General features: G+C 45.0%; 1 protein-coding gene across 2 annotated transcripts in view; it reads right to left on the bottom strand.

Annotated features, from left to right (window-relative positions):
- Nucleotides 1-12,015: 12,015 nt before the first annotated feature.
- The window catches only part of sema6cb (semaphorin 6Cb), an 81,858-nt gene continuing 73,106 nt past the window's right edge, over nucleotides 12,016-20,767 (bottom strand). For both annotated transcript variants that reach the window (XM_068717498.1, XM_068717499.1), the window contains one exon: nucleotides 12,016-16,278. In XM_068717498.1, coding sequence (XP_068573599.1) covers nucleotides 14,924-16,278 — 1,355 coding nt within the window. In that variant the 3' untranslated portion in view covers nucleotides 12,016-14,923. The remainder of the gene's footprint in view (nucleotides 16,279-20,767) is intronic.

Here is a 20,767-nt window from a genome sequence, read left to right as displayed (position 1 = left end):
GTCGGAGGCCGATTGTCTGTTATTAGCATATAGGTAACGCCCCCCCCCCCCTCCCAAGCGCTATATGAGGGAAGGTGTGGTGCCGTGTGCAAAAACTCTGGAAACAACTGGAAGGATGCTACCAAAAACAAAAAAAGACAACTTTGTTATATGCATGTGTCATTGAAAACTTATACACATGTTAAATACTTGTATTAAATACTACGACATTAAGCGGCGTTAACTGGCTCATCTCATTCTTTTCATTTCCTCTCAAACAGAATGTACGCAAACCTCTAGTGTTATAAGTTGGCTACAATTGTCAGAACAAAATGTACATGTACTCCCTCATGTGGCTCAAAGGTGTACTGCAGATAGAAATGTTAAATAAAGGACTTTTGGTTCATTTATTTGGCGACCCGAATAAAATCTCCTGCGACCAACCGGTGGGTCCACGACCCAGTGTTTGGGAATGAATTTGATTAATGCGATTTTCATGCGTTTTTTTCAGCTTCCTTAGATGTAAAACTTGTGTTTCCTAGTGATGGACAAATCATCTCTCTCTCTCTCTCTCTCTCTGTCTCTGTGTCCCTCTCTCTCTCTCTCTCTCTCTCTCTCTCTCTCTCTCTGTCTCTCTCTGTCTCTCTCTGTCCCTCTCTGTCCCTCTCTCTCTCTCTCTCTCTCTCTCTCTCTCTCTCTCTCTCTATCGCTGTCTCTCTCTCTCTCTCTATCGCTGTCTCTGTCCCTCTCTCTCTCTCTCTCTCTGTGTGTCCCTCTCTCTCTCTCTCTCTCTCTCTCTCGCTCTATCTCTGTCTCTCTCTCTCTGTGTCTCTCTCTCTCTCTCTCTATCTCTGTCCCTCTCTCTCTCTCTGTGTGTCCCTCTCTCTCTCTCCCTGTCTCTCTCTCTCTCTGTGTGTCCCTCTCTCTCTCTCCCTGTCTCTCTCTCTCTGTGTGTGTCCCTCCCTCTCTCGCTCTCTCTCTCTCTCTGTCTCTCTCTGGGATTTGTCTTCCAACGCTCTCTGTTCCAGTAAGAGTTTGACTTCAGCTGCTCCGTGTTTGTTTGCGAGAAAGTTCCGTTAATTAGAAGCGTATTTACTGGAGGTAAAAGAAGGCAAAGCCCTCACAGCGCTCGACCCCGACTCTCCGACTTGCAACCACTTCTCTAATTGAAAGAAGTTAATCCTGCTGACTGGACGCTTTCTCAGTTCAAGCGCTGGAAACCGGCCTGATTGGACAGATTTCAGCATCGTGACTGCGTGATGCAAATACTCGACAGCATGCAGGACGAGAGCGAGTTCAGGACATTTGAAAAGTTTCATACAGTTTTGTCAACGAATCCTAAGAGGAGACCAAACCCGAACACTGAATGTATATCAGGAACTCTGTGTGTTTCCAAAGCCCGAGGTATCATCGCAGCCTTCTTAACCATGTAACAAAACCCAAACTGTGATCTTTTCCTAATCCTAACCAAGGTGTCTCCTGTGAACATTGAAGTCTATTTAAAAACGGAGGAGTTGGATGTAGCGGCTAAAGAGCCAAAACTGAGCTAAAAGGGAACATTGGACTTTTATTGTAGCCTGACTCCAGACCCGTAACGCTCCGCTCATACCTCAGATTCATTCAGCTGCTGTCTGTGGATGAGAACTCTTTGATGAATGTGAAAAACTGCTACGGGCAGAATAAAGTGCAAAATAAAGTTTTGTGGGGGGAGAATGGATAAATCACTCGCTACCGGCTGGTTAAAACAAGACAAAATAATCCCCCCTCCCTCAGAAGAAAGCTGGCTAACGTGAATGTCAGACTGAAGTCAGACAGAACGGCGATTCAGTCCGATTATCAGGCTGTTTATATTCAGTCAGGTGGCCCAAAAGCACGACTCCAGATGAATGCTGATGTTGCCCGGCGTCTGCTCGGAGTGTAAATAAGCTTCTGTTTTGCCAACGCATCCGCCGTACCAACTTTGCAAGGTGATAATATGTCAACGTCGTGTTTACAGCTCGTCACGCTGCCGCAAATTCAATCCATGCGGGTTCGAGGTGTCAGACGTTAAAGTAATAAAGAAGAGTAATCCCTTGTGTCGGTTGACTGTCGGTGAGCTGATTTGAACTATTTCAGGTACTTTGGTGAGTTTAAGTTATAACAATGCATCGGATTTTTGTGAATAGTAGATAAACGCTTTCCTCTGAATTGCAGAGGAGCTCAGATTTCGACAGAAGTGCTTCTGTTAAATGCGACCGCTGACACTAACCACAACTTGGGGGAAAAAAATAAAAACAGGACGACCCGGGGCAACTGCAGATTTCTTCATACCCCTCCCCCTCCCGAACGTGGACACACACTTCACACGCGGCGCTTCAAAGCCTTCGCAAAGTTAATTAGAAGTTCAGCCCGGTCTCCTTTCACCCCCCCGCTTCCACAATCCACCCTGACAGGGAGAGATCCAGCTGCCGACTTTTAACTGAAAAACTTCCTTTACTGTCGACTTCAGCGAGACGTCTCCGTCACAAAAACGAGATGAAAGTCGTTGCCGGCTAGCGGTAACGAGCTCAAATTAATGCCCGCTTTTAATGAGGCACTTTCTCAGATCTTTGCAAATTGAGTCTTGGAGGGCGAGCAGGAAATGCAGCCTCTGCATTTGATCCTGAGCGCCGAGGCAGCCCACCAAAGACTTCAGCCCCCCCCCCCCAAAAGTTAAAAGATCAAATCAAAAACACAAATGTCCTCTGATCCGAGATTACATGTTGGACGATAACGACAAAGTTCAGTCCCGAGGGAATTATCTCAACAACTATCACATGTTTTGCCATTTCCACTAGTCCACAACTACAGTTAACGATAGGAGAACTCTTAAAGTGACACGCGCCGGACACTTCTCCAGCTCAACGGTCGCCATCTTGGCTACGTATAGCAGGAAAAGGAAGGGACCACCGAACGTGTGAAAAGAAGACGCAGCGGTGGCGGTCATGGGCAGATTATGAGACAACAACTTTGCTAGCCTATTTTCGGACTACGGCCACTAAAAGCTCTCTTCCCGGGCCTGTCTATAGTACACAGCACTGGTTAGCATCACAGCTAGGCTAACGTTAGCGTTTAGCAACAGCCTGAAGAGGTATGGCCAATCAGACGCAGAGCAGCGGCGTAGTTTAGGTCCCACCCACAGACAGCCGTCTTTAAAAGGCAGGACCCCGAGCACATCTGGTACCCCACAGCGGGAACCAGCACCTTGAGACCAGATCAGACCGGATCTTTATTCATCCTGCGTTCTTGTGCCGGAGATTGATCGACGTCATTGTTGCAGGAGGGTTGATTTACGATTGTCGGCGCGTAACGAGCGTTAATTTAAAGTGAAGAAGGGGCCTGATGTGCGTCAGCAGTCACAGAAACAACCACTACATGACAACAAGAAAGTAGAAATACAAACATATATGCACAATAGAGTAAATTCTAAAATAGAATAAGTAAGAAAAATATTAGTAAAAAGAAACAAAAAGGTAAAGAAAGTAAATCCTTTGGCTTGTTAACCAAACAGTGGTCCACAGTTGAGAGGATTTATTTTTTGAGTGAAATAAGCTTTGCAACACGGCGACCAACTGCCCCACTGAAATAAAAAATAAAAGCTTTAAACACACTCGGGGACGTGAACATGCTTGTTCCTGGGTTCATGTTTGCCGGATGGTGAAAGGGACTGTAAGATTTTACTTTGACTTCTTACTTTGAAGCCGGTGACAGTGATGAATGAGGGAATAAGAAGAAAAAAAACCCACGAAACGCCTCCGGAGGGCACGAGCGTGACTTTAAAGAACGGCACTTGTGTCCCGAAAACCAGGATCAGTGTTTTCCAAACATCTGCCTGTTTTTTTTTATAGAAGAGAGTTAGATATAAAAAAAATAACTCCCTGGCAACCTGTCAGTGCCGGTGATTAGTTCACTGACAGGTCTCGATAGTGAAATATGGTGCGAGCTTCTCCCTGGCCCTTTGCAGCCATTTTTTTTTTTTTTTTTTTTTTTTTTCCCCCGGCAGACACATAATGAATTGTGATGCCAGCTGTCAGCGAGCCGCTGCCAGGGAGCAGACGTCGGGAATAGAAAGTCATTTTGAGGAGCACGCTATGATTCCACTGTAGATGTATTTTTCTTTTCTTTTTTTTTTTTTGGAAGGCCGGAGGGTTGTGGGGAAGGTGCGGGAGGTCGAGCCGGAATGGCTGACAACACAAAAAACCCATTTAAAGGGGAGGAAAAGAGAAGGAAAAAAACCACGGAGTCCCCAGTCAGACAGATTACGGGAGGTAGGGGACCGTGTACTGTAATTGGAAAATGTTTTTTCTCCGTCAATCACAGCGTGATGTTTTCTCACCGTGTTCTCCTTTTTATTTTTTTATTTTTTGGGACGAGGTCAAAGCCAATAATTGGATTAGAGAATCTAAATATTTTTGTTGAAAAACGACTCATGGGGGGAAAATTTCACCGCATTCATTTTTAACTGTAAATGAAACATGTAAAAAAAAAAAAAAAAAAAAAAGAGGTAAGAAAATGTCAGCCTTACTGTTTTTTTTTTTTTGCAAGTTGCGAAATCTTGAATCAGGGATTTGAACATAGCTCCAGGCTACAGAACATTTCTGTTTCACTCGACGATGCGGGAAGCTCCTGGGAAAAGAAAAGAAAAGAAAGAAAAGAAAGTGAAGAATGAAAACCTGCTTCATCCTGACGTCTAAATCTTCGTCTAAAAATGCTGCACTTCAGCTTTGTTCCAGCGCCTTTAAGATTATACTGAATATTTGATAGAATTTACTGCACTGCCCCTCAGCCTGACTGGACACACGTTAGCATTAGCTACAGCTAACTGACGATGGCTTTGAGCTAAAACACGCAGCTCGTAGAAGTTGTAATCAGTTGTTGTGCCTCTCAAAAGGCACTGAATTTACCGTATTTTTTATTTTGCTTTAATTTGAGTCTATTGGTTAGCATAGCGGTGAGATAGTAGTTATAGCATTGCTCACCATATGACTCATCACTGTGATGAAACCTCTTTAAATATTCAAGAGAATGTCTTTCTTTTATTGGAGGAATTCACGCTAACCGTCAAGGAAAGAAAAGAGGAACTCAGTGTGCTCTCTACTCTTTTTTTCTCTATGTTCCTCGTCGTCTCCGTCCTCCTTCCTTGTGACTCATAAATCGATCTCAGCGCGTCATCTCGAAGGATGTCACTAGGACAAGGAGCAAGGAGCTATGAGCGAGGATGCACAGGTGCGACGTATTAAAAAGAAAAGGATTGACCCATTATTGTAACATAATATCTCATTTTGTTAAACGGCTGCTGCCTCGACTCCTCGTGTCTCCTCTGCCGTCCTCCACTCGCAACTCGGGTGGGAGGGACTGAGACACGAGGAGAGGAGGCGAGGAAAGGAATCGAGGATGTACAAACTGATTGCAAGGACAGGATGAACTAATACCAGAGCAACGACCTGACTCACACCATCGTAAACAAAACAAGCATGAACATCTTTCACTAATTTTCTGTGACGCTCTGGTGTTTAAAATTTGTTTTCGAGAATTGATCCAGAAGGAAGACTGCAAGAGTCATGAATCTCGACGTTAAAATCAATTAGAAATGATGCATATTTCCCTCCCTTCCCTTTTTAAACCTTACTCACTATTACCTTAATCAACACCAGCAGCTGTCAACAATCAACAAACGTATCTCTATAATTAGGTGGGATTTGCTTCTGTTTTGATTTGCGTAAGCAACACTGCAGTGAAGTGACATTTCCTGGTGCAGCGATCGGGCTTATTGACAGCAGTCAAATACCGACTTCAGCGGGGACTTATTTCCATCTGCACTCATTCATCATCCGCAGCCGGGTGAATGGAAACGCGACCTGCGGCCCATCGACTGGCATTTTGTTGCAATCCAATAATTATGCCGTGGCTAATCGCCGTCCATTATCCGGCCTGGGTTCAATCTCCACCTGCAACAAACACCTCCATCTCTCAGCCTCAGCCTCCTCCTCCACCTCCTCCTCCTCGTGACACACAGCCAGGGAGCACACACACACACACACACAAACACAAACATGATTATCTAATAGACTGCGGGGAGGAAAATTGCATAAACTAATCGATAGCACCTCATTAGGAGACCTAATTTCGGCTAAAAAGGTCAATCTGGAGTCCTTTCACTGTATATATTAAAAGAAAAACATCATTTCGCTTGAAGGTTTATCCAAGAACAGCTCAGCGGCGAAGCATTCATGGAAGAACAAGCCATCAAATTGAGGTCTATTACAGTAAAGTTTGGCTCACTAGCTTCCTTGAAATGGCAGTAAAGCTGCTCTGGTGGCGATGTTTGGATGCTGCTGCGGGCCTTTTACATTTATAATCAACCTGCACAGACTCTGCATTCAGACTGGAGGAACCTGTGGAGAGTACAGCTGGAGACACAATATGAGGGTGATTGAAAATATGTGCTTTTCTAATGCTAATCTCCGCCGGTTTATCTCCCCGAAATGAGCTTCTTACAGTTCAGGGTCGTTTTACCCAGAAATTACAGAAAAAAAGTACCTGCAAACCTACATTTACATGTAGCGTTGCAGGTACTTTTGGTTGCATCTGCTTATCTTCTAAAACATCCGTATCGGAGGTGTCTGCCTCGTCTGCTGTACAATGGAGGGTAAGAGGAATTTTGCTCGTGATGCTCACAGCATTGAAAGAACCAGTCGGCAGAAAAATGTTGGCCTTGTACGTTTTTACAAACCACAATATATGTTGAATGTCGGCGTTTGTGAAACAATTATATGTTGCATAAATATGTTTGATATCAGCGTTGCATCACGCTTGCAGAAATGCACAATGCCACGGTGGTTAATGATTGGTTAGGTTTGGGCAACAAAATTACTTGGGTATGGTTAGAAACAACATCACGGTTCAGGTTAAGATAATAACGTGCGTGTAGCACAATTACGTAACAATGTAACAATGTAACGTGACAATGTAACGTGACAATATAACAACATCCCAATATAATGTCACAATGTTAACGTAAAACATAATGTAACAAGGTAATATAACAACATAACGGGACAAAGTAACGGTGTAAGGTAGCGACGTAAGGTAACGGCGTATGGTAACGCCGTAAGGTAACGTTGCAAGGTAACGCTGTAAGGTAACAGTAACAAAACGTATACAAAGTAACGGTGTAAGGTAACGACGTAAGGTAACGACGTAAGGTAACGTCGTAAGGTAACGCCGCACGGTAACGACGTACGGTAACAGTAACAAAACGTATACTTTTGGTTTCACACAAACAGCACATCAATCTCCTGGGTGAAAGTCCTGTGTTTGTTTGACCCGTTCACCGCCCCTCGACCACGATTGTTATTATCTCTTATGCAATAGCCTGAAGGAATTCTATCAGTCAATTGCGACACAATTACATAACAACATAACGTAACAATGTAACGCGACATTATAACAACATCCCAACATAATGTAACAATGTTAACGTAAAACATAATGTAACAAGGTAATATAACAACATAACGGGACAAAGTAACGACGTAAGGTAACGACGTAAGGTAGCGACGTAAGGTAACGACGTAAGGTAACGTCGTAAGGTAACGTCGTAAGGTAACGTCGTAAGGTAGCAACATATGGCAGCGACGTATGGTAACGATGTAAGGTAGCGGCGTAAGGTAACGTCGTATGGTAATGACATAAGGTAGCGACGTATGGTAGCGACGTAAGGTAGCGACGTAAGGTAGCAACGTAAGGTAACGGTGCAAGGTAACGGCGCAAGGTAACTGCGTAAGGTAATGCCGTACGGTAACGGCGTAAGGTAACGTTGCAAGGTAACGACGTACGGTAACGACGTAAGGTAACGTTGCAAGGTAACGACGTACGGTAACGACGTACGGTAACGTTGCAAGGTAACGACGTACGGTAACGACGTAAGGTAGCGTTGCAAGGTAGCGTTGCAAGGTAGCGTTGCAAGGTAGCGACGTAAGGTTGCGACGTAAGGTAACGGTGCAAGGTAACGGCGCAAGATAACGGCGCAAGGTAACGACGTACGGTAACGGCGTACGGTGACGGCGTACGGTGACGACGTAAGGTGACTGCGCAAGGTGACGGCGCAAGGTGACGACGTACGGTGACGACGTAAGGTAACGCCGTAAGGTAGCGACGTAAGGTAACGGCGTAAGGTAACGCCGTAAGGTAACGACGTATGGTAACCGTGCAAGGTAACGGTGCAAGGTAACGGCGCAAGGTAACGGCGCAAGGTAACGGCGCAAGGTAACGGCGCAAGGTAACGGCGCAAGGTAACGACGTAAGGTAACGCCGCACGGTAACGACGTACGGTAACAGTAAGAAAACGTATACTTTTGGTTTCACACAAACAGCACATCAATCTCCTGGGTGAAAGTCCTGTTTGTTTGACCCGTTCACCGCCCCTCGACCACGATTGTTATTATCTCTTATGCAATAGCCTGAAGGAATTCTATCAGTTGCGACTCAGCAGTTAAATTCAGATTTTTCTAGTAAACACTCCCGACCTCGGGTTGGTCAGATTGGTGAGAACACCACAATTCACTCTGCGGTGAAAAGATGGAAATATTTAAATGTTCTTACCCAAACTCTGTCCAACAAGTGAACTGCTTTTGAGTCCGTCTGACTTCCTCAGAAGCTGTCAAACCTGCGAGAGCTGCTTTAACTTCACCTCCCTTTACACGTCCCTGCAGTGAGGAGGCAGCGTAAAAACCTCAAAGCTCACAAAGCAACAAGAAGTCTCCACACAAACATCTCAGAAACGTTACTACCCCTCTCAAGCACTATATAAGTCTGCTGCAAACATACTCACCCTCACATGGTTGCTGTGAGGATGAACAGCATATACCAACAATTTAAGTGCTCAGACGTACCGGGAACAGGAAGTTCTTATTCTTTTTTTGTAATATGTTAATTCTCATTACATCCCGACGGCAATTAATAAATTAAATGCTCTGACAAAAAAAAAAAAATAAATAAAAATCTGGTATCAGTGGCTGTCGCAGAACTATAATAAACCTATATATATATATATATATATATATATATATATATATATATATACACACACACAGTTGTGATCAAAAGTTTACATACACTTGTAAAGAACATAATGTCATGGCTCTCTTGAGTTTCCAGTTATTTCTACAACTCTGATTTTTCTCTGATAGAGTGATTGGAACAGATACTTCTTTGTCACAAAAAACATTCATGAAGTTTGGTTCTTTCATGACTTTATTATGGGTTAACAGAAAAAGTGACAAAATCTGCTGGGTCAAAAATATACATACAGCAACATGAATTAGCAATTTTGGTGACTTAGAAAGTTGTGTCAATGAAATGAGCTTCATAGGATGGCCTCTTAACTTCTTGTGAGTGATTATGAGTGACTACAGCTGGTGACTTCTCTGAGGCCATTTAAATAGGGCTCATTGGATACAAACGCCCACAAACGCTACAATGGGAAAGTCAAAGGAGCTCAGCATGGATCTGAAAAAGCGAATCATTGACTTGAACAAGTCAGGAAAGTCACTTGGAGCCATTTCAAAGCAGCTGCAGGTCCCAAGAGCAACAGTGCAAACAATTGTTTGTAAGTATAAAGTGCATGGCACTGTTTTGTCACTGCCACGATCTGGAAGAAAACGCAAGCTATCACCTGCTGCTGAGAGAAAATTGGTCAGGAGGGTGAAGAGTCAACCGAGAACCACCAAAAAGCAAATCTGCCAAGAATTAGAAGCTGCTGGAACACAGGTGTCAGTGTCCACAGTCAAGCGTGTTTTGCATCTCCATGGACTGAGAGGCTGCCGTGCAAGAAGGAAGCCCTCGCTCCAAAAGTGGCACCTTAAGGCTCGACTGAAGTTTGCTGCTGATCACGTGGACAAAGATAAGACCTTCTGGAGGAAAGTTCTGTGGTCAGACGAAACAAAAATCGAGCTGTTTGGCCACAATGCCCAGCAATATGTTTGGAGGAGAAAAGGTGAGGCCTTTAACCCCAAGAACACCATGCCTACCGTCAAGCACGGTGGTGGTAGTATTATGCTGTGGGGCTGTTTTGCTGCCAATGGAACTGGTGCTTTACAGAGAGTAAATGGGATAATGAAGAAGGAGGATTACCTTCAAATTCTTCAAGATAACCTAAAATCATCAGCCCGAAGGTTGGGTCTTGGGCGCAGTTGGGTGTTCCAACAGGACAATGACCCCAAACACACATCAAAAGTGGTAATGGAATGGCTAAATCAGGCTAGAATTAGGGTTTTAGAATGGCCTTCCCAAAGTCCTGACTTAAATCCCATTGAGAACATGTGGACAATGCTGAAGAAACAAGTCCATGTCAGAAAGCCATCAAATTTAACTGAACTGCACCAATTCTGTCAAGAGGAGTGGTCAAAGACTCAATGAGAAGCTTGCCAGAAGCTTGTGGATGGCTACCAAAAGCGCCTAATTGAAGTGAAAATGGCCAAGGGACATGTAACCAAATATTAGCACTGCTGTATGTATATTTTTGACCCAGCAGATTTGATCACTTTTTCTGTTAACCCATAATAAAGTCATGAAAGAACCAAACTTCATGAATGTTTTTTGTGACAAAGAAGTATCTGTTCCAATCACTCTATCAGAGAAAAATCAGAGTTGTAGAAATAACTGGAAACTCAAGAGAGCCATGACATTATGTTCTTTACAAGTGTATGTAAACTTTTGACCACAACTGTGTGTGTGTACACACACACACACACACACACACACACACACACACACACACACACACACACACACACACACACACACACACACACACACACACACACACACACACACACACACACACACACACACACTGTATATATATATAGTATACCTATTCATATACTTATATAAACTCATATGCTGACTTTTTTTTTGGTTGGATATTTACAAAAACTAGCTCACTCTTACTGGCTTCTCTAAAGTTGACAGAGAAATGTACGGAACTGTAAAATAAAACATTACCAATATTTCAATAATGTACTTTGCCTACAAAAGAACATCAAGATGTTTAAAAAAAAAAAAAACAGTTTCCATCAAACTTCATAGCATCCGTTTTTCCAACATGCTAACTTCTTTAGTGTTTTTATTCTACGTACATTTCTTTTTTTGAGGCAAAAACCGAATCAGGTAGAAATGAACTCAATGTTTAAAGGAATTCTTCCAACATTGTGGGAAATGCTCTATTTTTTTCCCCCCCTGCTGATCAGCGGTTAGCTCAGAGCACGATCGGCTCGTTCACTGCATGTCGTCGGCTCTTTGTTGAAAAACTCAATTATAGCAATTTGTGTGAATGCATCGAATAAAAGCGTCGCGTGTTTTGTGGCTTCTATGTTTGCAGCGTGCCGTTCCAAGTGGCTCTGTCTTCCCACCGAACCATGCGAGGCTAAAACACCTCTTCAGGAAGTCTTACCCTGAGCCTTCCACTTAGCACTTATTGTTTTCATACTAGCTTGTTGCACTTATTGTATTCGTATTGCTTATAGCACTAACTGTTTTTCTTGTTTCTGTACTTTGGCTCTGAGTTATGCTCTGCTTCATGCTCTTAGATGCTTGTTTGGAAAAGGAAATGTACTTATGACTTCTGGTGACTAGTAGTTCTTTTGATTACCAATGTTGATGCACTTATTGTAAGTCGCTTTGGATAAAAGCGTCTGCTAAATGACTGTAATGTAATGTAATGTAATGTAATGGATCGCCTTTGTACAAAAACTCACCACTGCACCCACCAGTGAGACAGTGAAGCCGTGCGTTTCCCCAAAAAGAAAGTGTTGGGAGGATCCCTTTAAAAGACATCTTTCCTGGATCTGCGTCGAGAAATAAAATCGCTCGTCCCAAACGTTCCGCCACTTCCGCTTCCTGCGAGACGGACACAATCGTCTGAAGGGTAGGATGAGGTTATTGTAGTGCAGCTGTGTTTCATGCATCACCCACAGACAGGAATATTTCAACACATCCACCAGTGAGACACTTGCGTCATATTTTCATTTTATTCCTAGTATAAGAGACATACAATGGTATTCTGTGAGACCAAATTCATAGTAATTCAAGAGGCGTAGCCTGGAAATCAAACAGGAACAAAAACAACAAAAAAAACCCCAAACATAATACTGAATCAATGAGACCCCGTCCGGATAGAATGTATTTACACCAAATCAAATACTGATAGAGCTATTTAGAGGCGAGGCCGCTCCCTCTCCCTTACAATCTGTCACCGGCAGATAAAAAAAACAGAACACACTTCCACTCCTCAAACACTGTAGCTGCCACAATTCCTCTTATGAAACGTTACGGTCACGACCTTAAATCACGTTGGATGTTTTGTATTTGTTGTTCCGAAGCTATTTAATGCTCTGCTGCCTGTTAATATCCAAATACACTTCAATCTTTCTTTTTCTTTCCTTCCTACAAACGTCACGGTCGGCCGTATTTTCCTTAAATTTGCTGGAGTTATGAGTGGCAAAACTTTATATTGGGTCAAACGAGTTCTGGGGAATTTCAATCAATAAAACACACCACTTTCAGATACAGTAAATAACGTAGTGCCGTTCTCACAGAATTGACCGCGGTTCCAGTCGACCGTGAAACAAAAAAAAAAAAACAAAAAAAAGTGACTCTGCTGAAAAGTGCAACCAGCGGAGAGCCTCTGGAAAGCCGTGGCAGAGCCGACATTGGCGTCGCCTCCCCTCAGGAGGGGAAAGGGCTCGGCAAAACGTTTGGCACCCGGGGAACCCGGGAACCCCGGTTCCGCCCTCGCATCGATCCAAGAGACAATCTCAGCTCGTCGGATCGGAGTTCATTGCACTCGTTGGCGTTTCCACATATTTCCTAAATCCTCCGCTACTATTTATTTGCCCTCCTGCATTGTTGGGAGTCGACACCTGGTGACACAGGTGAGTCACAATCTACAGCGGTAACCATCGTAGAAGTCCAATGTTATGACATTGGACATTTCTTTTATTATATTTCTTTTTTTTACATTTTTTGCCACATCTCCGCTCCGTCCATCAGCCTAAGTTCTACAATGGCTCCAGGTCTGTAGATCACTTTAAGAGGAACTGCGAGCTGCTCCTTTAGAAACCCAAAGTGATGCTAATGCTACTGCTGAAAAAAACAACAAAAACAACAACAACTAAAAAAAATGAACAATGGCACCTATTGGGGAAAGTGACACCCAGTGGAAAGTGACATAAAACGGAGGCAGTCAAACCTGAGTGTCTGCAGTCTCAGGCTGTGTTTGCTTTGCACAAACTCTCCCAAAAAATATAAAATAAAAAACGTCTGCAGGCTCACACTTCTGGGATGAAAATAAAAAAAACACACATAAAAAAAAAGCAAAAAAAAAGCAAAGAGCAATGAAGGGTTTCATTCCAAAACACTGTATCCATCTCGGGAAAAACAAAAATATATATATATATATATCTGGTGTTTTATATTTTTCATAAAAAAAAGAGCTCAATATAATCAAGATATAACATAATATTAATTAGTGAGTGTTACAATCATACTTGCGGTTATCAGACAAATTTTTATTTTTTTTTTAATGACAAATATCCCATTCTGGAATGAAACTCTTCAGATATACAATAGATACCGTGTGACACGTACTGACGACCATAGAAAATGAAACACCTACAATATACTGTAGCATAGTAGCCATCTGAGCCCCTTGCATTAACCCCTACCCCCATGTCACACACTATTATTAAATAAGGCACACATTTACACATACAGTTAAAATTTGGCTAGTAATTATTCCTTTATTTACAACCAATAGCCACAAAGTTAATAATTAGAGTAACTGCAGTCCGTTCTATGTTTTTAATGTTCGTTCCCATAATGCCAGACGGCGCGACACTTTTGACCTGACTATTTTCAGAGTATTCGGAGTTTTCTTTATTTCCATTTTTTTTCAGAAGGATGTTTGGACCTCACGAGAGATGCGGAGCACCGATCTTTATAGAAAGATTCTGGAGGAACTTAGAATGGACCCGACTACGTCACTTTGGACCTGACATCTGCTGGGACGGGAAAAAAAAAAAACGGAGGAAAAAAAAAGAGAGACGAGAGAATAGCTGCTTTGTTGAAGTATTTCCTTTCTCTTATCAACACAAACTAAATTTGGTTCAGTGCGTTTAGCCGACTGAGAATGTATCGATGAAGTGCATGATGTGGTGTCCCTAAGACATTTCCTAGGGGGGGGGGGGGGACCGTTTGATATGCCCAAAAGATGAAAGAGTATAGTAAGGCAAAGACATAACTACTTTCAGGGGAATTTGCTGACTTTTCACCACAGGTTACATATACTGCATATGTATATGTATACATATACGGTGTGGATATAAACACACATATATATACACACACATGCATAATATAAACACATTCGAGGGTGGGGGGCGGGTGGGGACTGGTTACCAACACTACATCAGAAAAGATTAAGCGAAAGCATGAATCTAAGCATCGCAGGAGCCTCCGGCTTTTTTTTTTTTTTTTTTTTTTTAAAAGTCTTCAAGATGACTGATGTGTTAAGTTCTTCCAACATCAACGCGTCCCGAAAAAACTAAGTTGCATTGTAAATCCACACTGAGGACATTGGCAGCCTAATATAAGGAGGTGGCGTCGCGTCACCTGAGTCTGCGGTTCTATAATAAGCGAGTAGCTGAGCAATACCAATATGGTACAAAGATATTCGTTGGACAAAAAGAAGGAGGACAAAACAAGTTTGGTTGAGGCTTTCGTCCACAGTGACACTGGCTGCCACGCGGCTGGTTTACTCGTGAAGGTCTGCAACCTCGAACCCACTGCATTTCTTCAAAAGGGAAGTTCCTTTAAGAAGACACAACGAGGGAGACTCCCTCTCTAAGTCCAGGAGGGTACCTCCTCAGTAGTTGAACTTTCCCTGTTGGTTGACGGGGGACGTGGCAGGTATGAACAGGGGCTTTGGAGGGACGTCGGGTTTGAGAGAGGAGGCCCGGCGGACGATAGCGCCCCTGTGTTGGACCTCCTGCTGCTCTCCGTTGTAGCTGTGCTGGCGCGTTAGGTACCCGTTGGGGATGAGGGGGTAGTGCACCTCGCAGGCGCTGCCCGTCGAGTTCATCCGTGCCAGGAGGGGAGGCGGCTGGTGGGGGACGCCGTTTCGTTGGCTGAAGCTGTGCTGGCGAGGTATCATTCCTCCTCCTCCTCCACCGCCGCCGCCGCCGCCTCCGCCTACTCCGTTGGGCATCTTGGTGGCCGCAGCAATTAGCGAGTGCCTCTGGGAGGAGTGCCTCCTCTCCAGGGTAGACTGGTGGTGCGGGGGAATGTCCGGAGGAACATCCATGCGTCGGGTGAGGCTGTCTCGAGGTAAAGTGGATGAGCTGTAGTAGGGGGCCGATTCCGTCTCAGGAATCTGAGGTTGGATGCGGTTGGCGAATGCAAGCTGACCGCCGCCACCGCAGGCCATCAGACCCGACGGGCTCATCAACTGGGAGTTCTTGCTGCTGCTGCTTGCCTCATGGATGTGCTTCAGGAGCTCATCCAGGGAGGTTACCTCCATCACCTTCTGGGAGTAACCAGGGTAAGGTTGCTGAGATAGCACACGTTCAACGTTGTGGATTTTGCGTTCCTCTGGATGGAGGTGACCGACTAATGGCTGCCCATTGGACAGGCCATGGGAGTAAGGGAAGACCTGCTGGTGAAGCAGTGCCGAGCTGGGCCTGGAGCCAGTGTTGTGGGACTTTGGTTCCTTGGCATTGTTGCAATTCTGGTTCTTCTCCCACTGGTTCTTGAAGGCTTTCATGCTCTTGATGGGCAGTTCTGGGGTGGAGTCTGGTGTAGGCAGACCGGACAGCTCTGAGGAATGGTGGAGGTGGTGGTGGTGGTGGTGGTGTGGGTGGACCAGGTCTCCCATTGTCATTGCGTGATGGCCGTTTCTCCTTGGCTGGTGATGCTCCTTGCTGTTGGCGAAGAAAGAGTTGTAGATCTTTGGAGAGGACACCTCCAGCTTGTCGTCCTTACTCTGGCTGTCCAGGAGGCCGTTGAGCTTGGCCAGGCTGCGGAGGGACAGGGCGTGTGGGATCGGCGCCTCGGGATCTTTCGACAACTTCTTTGTCTTGTGGCCCGTGTGGTTACAGTAGCAGGAGACCAGGAAACCGGAGAGGAAGGCGCCAAGGACAAAGGCCACCAAAACACAAGCGATCAGGAGAGTATAATGGACACTGTGATTGGTCTTCTCCAGCTCTGGCGGCCGCCTCACACCTTCAAAACAGGAAAAAAAAGAAGAAGATAGAGAAAAGGGAATTTCAGTTAGACCTTTTTTGACTGAGCCAGAAAAAATATTTTCAAGAGCTAATATAGGTCAAGTAGCAGCTGGGACAGACAGGTTGTGTTTACATGGGGCTTCACTATGAGGTAAACAGCACGGGAGAGGTGTTTGAACTAAGCTCTTCGCTTCCTTTCCGTCCACTGTTACTAGATCAATACGGCACTTTCTTTCTAGGACCTGTGCTTTCTGCTGCAGACTGACAGAGGCCAAGAGCTCCCCAGTCAGTGAGAAATCAACTCTGGAATGAGTTAGAGCTTTAAATATTGATGGGAGCACAGCAGCAGGAACCTGATGTCATTTTCACAGGCTCTGCTCTCCGATGCGAGGATCAGGGGCGAGAGCACCTGGTATGATGAACGAGCCAAAAATAACAGGTCTATCCGAAAGCTCACAGAGTGCGGGCGCCTTTTTTTTTTTTTTGCCAACACAGACTCAAATGAGGTTGTCAAGTCCTTTCAAAAATGAAGCCGAGGGGGAGAGTCTGCGCACCGGAAAAACACACACAAGGTTACTTTGCCGGGGGAAATCTACCGTGAGAATGTCCTTGGGCGACGTGACCCCCCCCCCCCCCCCCCCAGCACCGCGTATGCCTAATGGCGTGAAAGGTAACGATGATAAGAGGAGTGAAACCCGCCACCTCCCGTAATCAGAGCTCATTTGCAAGAAGGCTGCCGCCATCTGTGGTGTCAGAACCTTCTCTCCGCCCTTAATGACAGTTTCTGTGAAAGTGATTAGTGTGAGCGGGGGGGGGGGGGGGGGGGGGGAGAGACGGCGACGACTGAGCTGCACCGAGGAGGGGAGAAAATGCAGGTGTTCCAAATACAAGCTAAACCCAACCGCTAATGAAAGGGTCGTTGAGGAAGGAAAATAGAAAACGATGTCTAAATCAGGCTTGATGAGAGGTTCGGAATGGTGATGATGATGATGATGAGGAGCGTGAGGATGATTGGACAGAGGAGCGTAAGGGAGATCAGGGCAGTAATTAGGTCGGCATTTGAGCAAATTTAAAAATCTTTGTGACCCAGACTTGCTGAACAAAGGCTCTCTTTTTGCTCCAGAAGATTCTGGTAAAAGAAATTCACAGAAATTCATCCCTGAATGATGTGGGCAATTGGGGATGGTGTGTAATTTTCACTTTACCGCAGTGGTGATATACGGTATATTCTGGTGTGGTAAACTGAGATACTGTTGACAGACTAAACTAGACGGGACACTCAGAGAAGCGAAAACCTCGGCCAATTGAGGCCAGATGCCGTATCTCGCACCGTTAACGAAATCTGCTCCGCGATTCGGATCCGCTCCCAAAAACGTAACGAGTTCTTCCTTGGCCCACGTTACACAAGTCCACCAAGCTTCATGGAAACCGGGCCTGTAGGGTTTTTTTTTTCAGAATCCTGCTGACAAACCAAACCCGAAAAACAAGGTAATCGCCAAATGGGAACGTCTGTTTTTGGCTTGGCCAGTTAACGAGTAAATGAAAAGTACTTAAAAGTATTTACTGCATCAAAATGACGCAAAAACAATTCCTTGATTTGCAATATTTTCAGACGAAGGCCTCAGATTTCAGGGATCGCTACCGTATAGAAGACAGAATACAGAATGTCATCACCGTTATCGCTATTTCTGGCCAACACTTTTTTAAAAAAGAAGTTTATTATTTAGGTCATGAAGTTACAGTGAAACTTCCTTTTGCTCTTCCTTATCAAGGGGCAGACCTTGGAGCAGGTGTACTTGTAAAGGCTTATTACCCGACTGTCATGTATCACTACATTCATGTTGGAGGGCTGCTTTGCTACCAGAGAGAGAGACAGAGAGGTACGGTGGTGCACTATAATCTTTTTTAGAAATAACGCTTTGAATGGAGCTTCCAATTAAAAATATTAAAATTTCCTCTCATGATTGCCTCGACTTATGCCCACATTAAAAAGCCGTAAATCGTAATTGCAATCCCAGTGGGAGAGGCGATCAGAGGTGATGCTGCAGTGAGCCTTTTAATACCTTTTCTTTTAATCTTGGACATTCTTTTTTTCGAAGTCAGCTCTTCGCGGGTCTGAGTTCGTGGTTTTCGGACTGATCGGCGTCCTGGCGTGCAGCGTGAAAGGCTGCTCTCATCTCGCTGTGGCTCCCTGCTACCTGTGAGTCATCTGCTCCCTCTGGACCACGACTCCCCCCTATCCTCCTCCTCCTCCTCCCCCCCTATCCTCCCATCAGGCTGTGGATACAGGCAGCTATTGAACGGTTCCTCCCGGCGGAGGGGAATGAGTCAAGTGGCGCGACAGGGGGTCGAGAAGCGCAGCTGAGGTAAACAAATCCAGAGCCTACGAAGCGACCTGTCACAACATGTTCCGCGAGCAGACTGGATGACTCAATCACCGGGTATACGCGGGACATATGGAGCCACCGGTCACAGTGGAATTAATACCCTGTGAATCATGCAGACAGCCTGGCAAGAGGCTCCGTGGCACGCAGGAGGTGCCGGCCAACTGTACACACCGACTTGGCTTCCTTTGTGCCGCTCCACAAGCGCCTGGAAACTAAACTTCGGGGTTTGAACTTTTTTTTTTATCCGTTTACGTTGGGGGTTAATCGCCGCCTCAAGCGGAGGCGTTAATTAACGCCGCTTTACGCTCATTTCACAAATTCCCTTAAACGTTTGCATAGCTGCAGAGTGAGTGTTGCTCTCTAACGTTGTCACATTGTATTTCTGCGTCGACGCAACGTGGTCTCGGCACGCAGAGGGCTTAATATAGAGATACACAAGTCTGCCAAGAAGGTAAATAGACAGATGGGCTGCATGAGTAGAGAGGCAAGGGAGGGAATGGGAGAGAGGGATGGGGACAGCCAGGGTGGTGGGGGGGGAGAGAGGGAGAGGGGGAGAAGATAAAGGGATGAAATTCAACCTTGGTGACAAACTGGCGATGAAGAGCGGAGTGATTGTGAGAGGACTCAAAAGATCCCAGAGACAGTGGAGAAAAGAGCAGAGAAGGAGTGTGGAGATGAAAGCCAGAGAGCTGGAAAAGAAAGAAGAGAGAGAGAGAGAGAGAGAGAGAGAGAGAGAGAGAGAGAGAGAGAGAGATGGAGAGAATGTATGAGTGAGGAGCAGATTTGAAAGAGGAGGAGGAGGAGAGAGGCAGACAGACGTGATGGAGTGAGTGACAGGCCGTCACTCTGCTGGGTGTTTTTGAAGCCCGGTGCTCTGCGGCAGCTGTGATACGGTTGGAGAACAACCCCTCTCACCCCCCCCCCCCCTCCCCCCCCCCCCTCCCCTCGCAGCAGTGCGATTGCATCCATATTGTTATAAATAGACGGCGCGGCAGGTTGTGTGTAAACGGGCAGGTTTTACACCGGTGCCGCGTCTTACTAATTGGAGAGGTTTCTTTTTTCTTTTTTTCTTTTCTTTTCTTCTGGCGGTTGTTATGTGTGAAGAATTTTGTATTTTCAGTGACAACTTCTCTGGAGCACGGCGAGCGATTAAAGCAAATGGCTGCCGTCTTTTGCGAGACGCCTTAAATCGACTTCATTAACAATACGGCACCCGTAAGCGGGGTTTTTTTTTTTTCCCCGTGACACCAATTACCGGTAATCTGAACACTTTTCTTTTTTCCCCGCATCTCTTGCAGGACATTAAAAAAAAAAAAAAAAAAAAAACTCCTCCAAAAGTTCCATTTGAAACATCGCCGGGGAAGGAAAGCCCGGCTTTTCATTTCAGACGACGGCACCAAGGTCAGATACAAAAAAAATGATTTAAACAGACTTTTCTAGAACGTCGGGCTTTTTTCCCTCAAGGGTGCGATTAAATGCTTGGTAACCTGCAGAACGACTTGTGTTCTGTTTTTTCTGAAAAAAAAAAAAATAAAAAAATCAAGTGAAGACGTTCCAAAATAGCCCTAATTAGTTTCTGCTTCTGCAAGCTTACGAGTGCATGTAATTGTTCCCTCAATGGCTCCTCCATCCCAATGAGAAGCCAATGAGAAACAAAATGGCCCCAGGCTCCACAGGCAAACATTTACCCACCACCACCACCACCACCACCACCGCTAATGCTGGAGATTTATTTTCTTCCGCACTAAAAGAAATAACAATTCAAGACTCCCTAAAGGTCGACAAATGGAACAAATATTTTCCCCCCCCTTTTTTTTCTTCTCCAAAATCCGGTTGGAAAGCAGAGCAGCTCTGCGTCGTCGCTGTGAGCTTTAGTAATTTGACAGTTTTAATACCTGATGTCTGTGCACTGACAGACATGGTTAGCAAACAGAGCATGATCGCATGTGCCAGCGATGCGTGTGCGCGCACACACACACACACACACACACACACACACACACACACACACACACACACACACTGAGTATACGTGATATATGTGTGTGTGTGTGCAGGGTTCTGGCTGTTGAGTGAATTCAATCATGTACACTTGTTATT

The sequence above is a fragment of the Cebidichthys violaceus genome, unplaced genomic scaffold, assembly GCF_023349555.1.
Source record: "Cebidichthys violaceus isolate CVI_PGR_0920_01 unplaced genomic scaffold, fCebVio1.0.p SCAF_213, whole genome shotgun sequence".
Classification (NCBI taxonomy): domain Eukaryota; kingdom Metazoa; phylum Chordata; class Actinopteri; order Perciformes; family Stichaeidae; genus Cebidichthys; species Cebidichthys violaceus.
This window is presented reverse-complemented; position numbering and strand designations above follow the sequence as displayed.